This window comes from Platalea leucorodia, assembly GCF_965183815.1.
Source record: "Platalea leucorodia genome assembly, chromosome: 2".
Taxonomy (NCBI): domain Eukaryota; kingdom Metazoa; phylum Chordata; class Aves; order Pelecaniformes; family Threskiornithidae; genus Platalea; species Platalea leucorodia.
Genome location: NC_138824.1, coordinates 114,966,131 through 114,974,595, shown reverse-complemented (window position 1 = coordinate 114,974,595; position 8,465 = coordinate 114,966,131). Strand labels below are relative to the sequence as shown.

General features: G+C 50.0%; 1 protein-coding gene across 1 annotated transcript; it reads right to left on the bottom strand.

The window, feature by feature from the left end:
* Positions 1 to 408: 408 nt before the first annotated feature.
* GJA5 (gap junction protein alpha 5) lies at positions 409 to 3,200 on the bottom strand. The gene has a single exon (XM_082337905.1). It carries the CDS (start codon positions 3,196 to 3,198, stop codon positions 2,089 to 2,091), a length of 1,110 nt encoding a protein of 369 aa, XP_082194031.1. The 5' UTR covers positions 3,199 to 3,200; the 3' UTR covers positions 409 to 2,088.
* Positions 3,201 to 8,465: the final 5,265 nt, after the last annotated feature.

The window sequence follows — 8,465 nt, the reverse complement described above, 5'->3', positions numbered from 1 at the left end:
GGTGCAGAGGTGTGCTACGGGATGCAAGGAGGGAGTGTTTCCATCACAAGAGGATGGAAGCTCTGCTCTCTGGCCAGCTCTTCCCAGTCTTCCTTGGTGTAATGCAGAGGCAGGCAAGGGAGCTGGAGGGGGTTTCTGTTGGCCAGTCAATCAATCATTTCCCAATGTTTATTATTTATCCCCCTGGCTGAACCCTCCGCTCATCCCTGCCACTCTGGGCGATGGGAAATTTTGTGATCTCTGGGCAGCAGAGGCTGGCGGGCAGCCTGATCGATGCTAGCAGCTCATTCTCAGCCACGTGAGAGGAGAAACATCAACGAGGAGAGATGGAGTTAGAACTTTATTAGGAGAAACCTAGGCACAATTGACTAAAATTTCATGTTAAGAAGAGCACACAGGTCTTTTCAGGATTAAAAAATACACATATATAAAAAACCTTACAAACAAAAAAATGGATTCCCCCCACCATGTGTGAGTATGTAGGTATGTATATGTACAGGGAACTGTACCAAAGCTACCTATGTATCAGGAGCAAGGATTCACAACGCCTTTCAGCAGTCCCTAAGAGAGGGAATGGCTCAGACCCCTCATAAGCTGGTCCTGGGCCATTTGCTCATGCAGTCCAATGTTGGGAAGCTGTGGCCTGTGCCTGAAAGGGCAGCGCAGGGTAAACAACAGGGAGCAGCATTGCTCTGTTTAGCAATTCTCTTTAAAAGAGGGATGTCAGCTCTGCAGTGAGAAAATGTATCTGGAGTGGGAGCTGCCTGCAGACCTCACCCACCAGACTCTCTGTGCAGTGCTGTGCCCCAATGGCTGCTCTGAGAGGCTACGGTGGTGGAAAGAGCTGGTCCATGAGTGGCTTCTTATGCCATATGCGCTAGGGATGGAGTGGAGGTGAAGTTGACCTGATGGCAGAACAGGGACTTGCTGTGAAGACAAATATCTTGGCTTGCACTGGCTGGCAGGCTTGAGAGAGCAGCCAAGAGCTGAATGATGTGCAGGACCTGGAGAGGACTCTTGCTCCTTGCAAAAGATGCTGAAGTGTTTTGGTAGGTTAGTGAGAGAAGACACAGGCCTGTACCTCTTCTGCAGATAAACAGAGGATGTTTTTTCTCTCAAGTCGGCAGCTGGCAGCTCCTTTTCAGCAGCATTCATGTTGCTCGAAAGATCAGTTTAAAGAGGGGAAAAATCACTTTGATTCCATGTGGTAATTCCTCCTTTTTTACTAGTAGGATATTTTTTCTCACAGGAGAATCTCTGTTTCTGTTAATGGATGTCTTGCTTAGAATTGATGACATAAGTATCTTGGGAAAATTCCCTAGTCTTCATCAACTGGTGATCTAAGTGATATCCCAGGGCCCCGGGGGCCAGTCTGCTGCGCTGACTTAGGAATGAGGAAGGGATTCCAACGTTAGACATGAGGCAGCTGTGCGTGGGGGACCACGGACGTCCTTATCTATGGGGAAGAGCTATGTACACAGTGTCAAAAAATTCAAGTAGGATTTGTTGTATAGGTAAACTGGTGTCAAATATCTGGGCTCAGGTAGAGAAAGGGAGGGTTAGAAAGAGCAAGAACAAAGCAGATGAGAAAGTCTTTCTTTCAGAAAGCCTGCCGGCGTGTTTCTGCTCCCTGCAGGTGAGAGAAGCCTCAGCTCAGTATAATTGCCAAGCTGACGTAGCAAACGTTGAATAGACGCCAAAGAAGATGCAAGGGGGTTGAGGTCCAGTCAGTCTGTTGAATACAGTGTTGCAGTGGATACCTGCTGGGAAGCCTCGGGAGTCTGCTGGCCTGTGCTCTACCAGGCTAAGGATGGCGAGCCTCCAATCCCTGTGGGTCCCATGATGAAAATATGGCTGAGAGCTTCACACCTCGAGATTGGTGCCTCTCTTCAGTGCGTGTCTCCCAGTGGCTACCCCTGCCTTAAGCTGTGAGAGGTGCTGTCTGCAATATAACGCTGATGTTCACTGAAAAGGAGCAAGAGGGTGTTAAAACAGAGAGAGGTTAGAGGCAAGAGTCTGGAGTCCACTCTGCAGAAGTTTTACTAAGCACTGAGACTGCTCCTTCTCCTCATTCCTCCTGGAGACAGGTCACACAGACAAATCATCCGACCTCGCCTTGCTGCTGGCACGGCTGGTCTTGCTGAACCGGCGTTTCTCATTGAAGTAGTTCTCAGGGAAGACGGGTGCTGCACATTCGTTGGCCACCTCCGGGCTCTCCACGTAGGTGGACTTAATGAAGGACCCTTCACCAGCAGCATCCTCCTGGCCATGGACCCTCTCGGTGGCGAAGTTGGCGGTGTTCTGCTGGGAGGCCATCTTGTTGCTGAAGGGGCTGATGAACTTCCCGTTGGGACTTGACAAGCACTGATTAAAATCCGGTGGAGGAGTGTACATCTGGGCCCTTTCTACTTGTGGGGCGGACTCCAATCTGCCGGGGGCTGTGCTGGGGCTGGCTTTGTAAGACCGGGAGCACCTCTCTTTGGCTTTCTTCCAGCCCAAGTGGTACAACTCGGCCAGACTGAGGAATAAGGAGAGCACTGCTACAGCCAGCATGAAGACGATGAACACGTTCTTCTCTGTGGGACGGGAAACGTAGCAGTTGACAGGGTGGGGGCAAGGTGCCCGCTGGCAGATATACAGGGTCTCCAGGAAGATCCCGTACAAGATGTACTGTCCCACAATGAAGGCCACTTCCATGGCAGTGCGAATCAAAATGCTGTAGACGTAGGTGTTCAGCAGACTGCCCCTGAGTATGATTTTGCCTCCCGATTCATCCCAGCAAGACATCTCGGTCTTCTCTGCCACGGGGCACTTCTGCTGGTAGTATGTGTCACCGTTGTTTTTCATCTCCTGGGCCTCTATTTCTGCCTCCTTCATCTTCCTCTTCTCCTCCATGCGCACCGTGTGCATTGCGTGGCCCATATACACCAGAGATGGGGTGGAGACAAAGATGATCTGGAGGACCCAAAACCGGACGTGGGAGATGGGGAAAGCCTTGTCGTAGCAGACGTTCTCGCAGCCAGGCTGCTGGGTGTCGCACATGAAGTCAGACTGCTCGTCCCCCCAGGAAGACTCAGCTGCTGTACCCAGCACCAGCATCCGGAAGATGAAGAGCACGGTCAACCATACTTTCCCCACCACTGTGGAGTGTTTGTGGACCTCCTCAAGGAACTCTCCCAGGAAACTCCAGTCTCCCATTTCTGCTCACCAGGAGGGGTAAGAAGTCTTGAAGGGACAATTGGACGCAGCCTCTGTGGGAGAAAATAGAAGAGAGTGGTTCTAAGGAGGGTTAGGAAATGCCCAACTGGGATGCATGGAGTGAAATGATTTGTTTTGTGTCAAATGAAAAGTTTTAATTTGACCTGAAATGAATGCGGTCTAGTTTGCTGAAAACTTTGTTTCACATCCACTGAAAACAATGTGTTGTTTGTTTGGTTGGTTTTTTTTACTCAGCTACTGGAACAAAAAGTGATCTTTTTTGCATAATCCAACTACAACCTGTTAAACGGGCTGCCAAAACTTTGAGAGTGAGCCAGACTTTTTCTTGGTGCAGAAAGCGCTTTCGCTGCGGTCTGCATGTTGCATCCTCTGTGGACTGTGTAGTTAAAGCAGTATCCGTCTGCAAACTGCGCTCTGGGGAATCCTTAATGGGCTGATCCCCTGGGAGGTAAGACTGGAGCCTACAGCTTGGTCTGAGCAGTGCCTTGGCACTTTCCTATGTCGCCTTTGTGTAATACCTGCACCGACACCTGGCACGTAAAGTGCTCGGGCTTCATGTCTGAGCTTGATGCCACCACTGAAAGAAATGCAGAGAAAACCTTCCTGTTGCCCACCTGCCCCTTGCCCATAGGTTTTGCTTTGGTTTTGCAGTGTTGCCAGGGGCAAGTGTTTCATTTACAAGCTGCAAATGTTTGGGGGAGCGTAAAGACTTTGGTGGGGTGTGCCAGTCCTGTAAACCTAATCTGCTGCCACCCTCTCGTGCCTCTCTGAGAGGGAACCGCTGCAAAATCTAAATGGTGGATCTTGCTCCCTCCTCTTTTCTTAAGCTCTGAGACAAAATTCGCAATTCAAACGACACAGGCAAAGAAAAAAGCCTCCTTTGAAATGCCTCCCGAGGACCAGCAGCTCCTGGGATCTGCTGTTTGGTAGGTGGTCTGATGAGAAGAAAGGTTTGGTGGGCTGATTGCAACGTGAGGATGTAGGAGAGCCTGCTTCAATTTTGTTTCTGACTCTGACAGACTGTTTCTGGCTAAGTCACTTAACCCCCCCGGATAAAAAGAGAATGATGAGTTTAATCCATCTTTTGTGGGGCTCTGTGGGAGTGCTTGAGCAATCATTTGATCCAGTTATACTCGCCATGCTTACCTTCCCAGGGCACTGCAAAGCTCTCCCTTGTGCATGAGTTAAGGGCTAGGTGCTATAAAGTGTGCAGTATTACGTTGGAGATAATGTTTTCCCACAGTCACTCTTTCTGCAAATATCCTTTTAATAAATAAATGAAAAGCTTAATAATCACCATAATGAAATATTAAAAGCACTAGACAAGGTAAATCCCAAAGCCGTAGGGACCAAAAGTGTTAACTCTCCTTCTTTATTGTCCCTTGTCTTGTCTTTAAGAGCCAATTATTTTTACTGTACGAAAAATGTCTGTGGAGAGTAGACACTCTTAAACGCTGAGAATTTACTGCAGCAATATTGTGTAGATTTCCTGTGAGCAAAAGCTGGAGAACAGAGAGAGACGCTTGTTGAGGGAACAATATCCCCTCCTCTGGTTATGTACGTGATATAATTTAATGTAGCAGCGCACGCGATGATTGATGCCTTCGCCTGCTTACGTGCAGTGTCCATCTGCAAGGATGGATGCGACAAAGAGCAGAAGTCGAATTCTTGAACTCCTCGTGCTGCTGAGGGCCACCCTGCAGAAAGGTGAGGATTGCCCAGGTAAGGAGCCGGGGAGGTGACCACTTGCTGCCCCACTGCCAGTGGGAAGCTGGGTGAGGAGGGAGAAGGGGCATGCCAGGAGGAAAAGGATGGGCTTTGGCTCTTCCCTGCTTTGGCAGGCGTGCTGCAATCGTGCTGATGTAGATCCTGGTGGCTGCTCAGAGTACGCTGAAGCTTTCATCTTCTGCCAGCCCAGAACTGGAGGAGCAGTAATACAGAAAATCAGCTAGTCTTTCTGACTCCTCTTTATCTGCACTGGTAAAAACTGGCAAATCTGCAGGTCTCTCTTATCTTCTGAAATGGCTTTGGTGCAGTTACTGCTTTCTGGAGAAATTAGCATATGGCTTCATTCTGTGGGCACCAGGGGATTTAATACAGGCAGATATATCAGTGATGGGAAATATTTACAGACAGTTGCACTGAAATCAGGGGGTTTATTTTTTTTTTTTTTTTCTCAGAGCACAGACAAGGCAACCAGCTACCTACAATTCAATGTACAGGTGCATCCAAGGTCAATATGGTGTAGCACAACTGTACGCGTGGAACATCCCTTCCAAGAGAGCATGAACAATGGTGGGTGTCCTCATTTTTCCAGGTGAGTTTCTGTTGTTTGCAGGTGCCCCTATTGCTCCTGCTGTTGTTAGCTGACAGCTGCCTTTTCTTGATTCACCTTGCTTGTTAGGGTAAAAATGAACACAGCTCTCCCTGGCTGTGCCAAGGCTGAGTTTTCCTTCCTGCCATAAGCATGCACAATCCCAAACTGAGGATCTCTTTCCACCAGTTCTACCATGTGCAGGTAGTTTGGGGCTTTATTATGGCTTGTTTTCCCTAGGGAAGGCCACTAAACCTAGACGCTTGCAAACTGTAAAAATCAATGTGTACAGAACACAAAGTAAAGCAAACCTAAGTGCAGGAGGAGTCCAGAAATGAAAAATGTTAACGGATGTGAGAATAACAGTAATTTACCTGCCTCAGACATGCACAAAATTTTCCAAGAGGAAGTAAATCAGACTGATCAAAGGCTGGCAGCCATGAGGCTTAGGCTAGAGAATAGGGCTGTTCCCTCTGCCTTTCCTGCTGGCTGCTCCCCTGAACAGGCTGTTTAAAGGAGGAGCTTTCCAAAGAGCCGAACACCTCCTGGTCATCCTGCTGCGGCCCCACAGAGAGCTGAGACAGCTGCTGCAAGGGGGTAGGTGTCCACGGGAGAACGGGCTTTTGGAAACCAAGAGGAGGAGTTTACCGCCTAGAGCAGTGTTTTTGGCTTAGATGTTTTTTAGTTACTATCGAGCTATTCTTGCAATGCCAGACCAAGGGCCTCCAAGAGCAACAGAAGAGAGCATCTAGCTCTCTGCTGCCAGCAAGCAAAGAAGGATTGTTGTCACCTCCAGCTTTTCCTGGCTAGGCAGGACTGCCTCTGACCTAGCCTTTCTCCTCAGGGCTTTACTATTCTTGGGAATTTTCCGTACAGTTCCTTTTCCTCATTCCCAGACTACTGTGGTCCCCGCATGCTTTGACCTCTCAGCGTGTGAGCATCTGTGGCCTTTTATATTCCTAGTTTGGACTCAGTTGGACAAGTCTCATCTCCCCCTGGCGTGACTCAGCGAAAGACACCTCTGGGTATCTTCATGGGGTCTCAGCACCTGATAGCAGACTGTCTCGACAGCAGAGTCGTGCATATTCATGCAGAGTTGTGGGCTGTGCCGCTGCCTGGCCGTGCTTTTGGCTGTCAGCTTCCTGCTGGATCAACAAAGGAGCTGTGCGCAGTCATGGGATCTTGGCACCGCGAATCGCGTATGTGACAAAGACCAGCGCAGCCTGGCACAAACCCAGCGACGTGGCCGTCCCGGCTTAATTATCACCTGGAATGCTATTAAATCTGGGGAAAACCGAATATCACACTGCAGGCCAGGCGTGGAGTCTGCTCATCTCCAGGCTGCCTTGTGACTGCCAAATTCCATGATAAAAATACCCCAGCGGGGATGGCACCTGCCAGTACACCAGGCTGGCTCGCCAGCAATGGGCTGCTCTCCGCCATCCTTTTTTTGCGCTACCTTTTTCTATGCGAGAGGAAGCATCCGTCGCTCTCAGAGCAGTTTTGCCCATCCTCTTTGTGATGCTGCACGCTTTGAACAACAGGCGAGCATTTTGCATCGCTGCCGCTTGCTCTGGTCAGCGCGCTTGTTCTGGACGGACCAGCCGGGGCTTTGGGGAACAGCTAGGAAATTCACACCAAAGAGGCAGGAGGACTGTTCCTGCGCAATCCTCTTCTTTATATGAGTTTATTTCCCCTGGAATTGTTAGGAAGAAAATTTTCCCCTCTTTAGAAGACAGGCGAGACTATCAGCAGCGATATAAATAGCTGAGCTGGACACTTCATGCTAACTTTTCCCACAAGGAAGGTGACAGGAGGTCGCCATGTTTCTAAAATAAAGTGGAGAGCCTGATTATGCCACTGTTTCTGCTCTCCCTCGCTGGGCTCACCTCTTCCCCTTGGCAGGTCCCAGGCGCACCGAGAGGCTCTCCGAGGAAGGCTCCTTTATGTGGGGGAAGCACGGTTCCCAGGGGGGAAAGTAACAAAGTCAAAGCCATTGTATTTTTGCCCAGTCTGCGTGTGTGATTTGCTTAATTGGATACAAATGTGCGTATCTGATAGTTAATGACATGTCCCAATGAACGAGAAGGCTGGGGCCCAAGAAGCTGTGAAGGGGCTCACACGCTAGACGTGGGGCTGTGCGTGGAGGCCACGCAGCCAGTCCATCCCCTCTGAGCTCCCACATGGGGAGGCAGCTGTCTCCTTTAGGGACTGGGCACATGAGAAGTGGCAGCCCCGTGCAGTGGGGCATCCAGGCCAGCTGCGGCAGTGCCTAGGAACTGCTTGTGGCTTTCCTTCCTCCAGTTCTGTCACCTCATCGCAGGTCCAGGTGAGCATGTGGCACAAGAGATAGCTACTGTGGGGGCATGAGGGCAGAGATCTTTTCCCCTGTGTTGACAACTGTCAGGCTGCAGCCAGACCTGAGTGGTCCCCACACTGCAAAACTGGATGCTCGCTCCTGTAGACACTTGTGAAGGACACTTCCAGCTCTGCACTGCAGGTTAGTTAGCGCTGCTTTGCTATACAGCTGTACGTTTTACTGAGGGATCTCCAGCCCCCTGTTCGCAGTAGTCCAGCCTCACAGCGTCCCACGCAGTGCAGATGCTGTCATCTTTATCTTGCAGGTTGTGACCACTGGGGCACAGAAAGGGCAAACTGCTTGTTCAAGGTAACTCTGTTAGTGGCAGTCTGGGGACAGAGCTCAGGGGTTGCGACTTGCAAACTTGTGTCCTTTTTTCTATGCAGCACTGCCTCTTAGGCTTGGTGATAGCGACACAACACTGCGTCTGCAGCACAAGAACATCTGCTTCTACAGACCGCAGCCCTCCTCTCCTGTGCCCTGGGACAACGCTGTCTTGGAGACCTGAAAGAAGTCCCTCTCATGCTACCCTTCTGTAGCAGGTACACCTGGCAGAAACAGAGGTTCTCTTTT

Bases quoted from the DNA above. Each gene is read 5' to 3' on its own strand.
- GJA5 (XM_082337905.1), bottom strand. From the start codon at position 3,198: ATGGGAGACTGGAGTTTCCTGGGAGAGTTCCTTGAGGAGGTCCACAAA.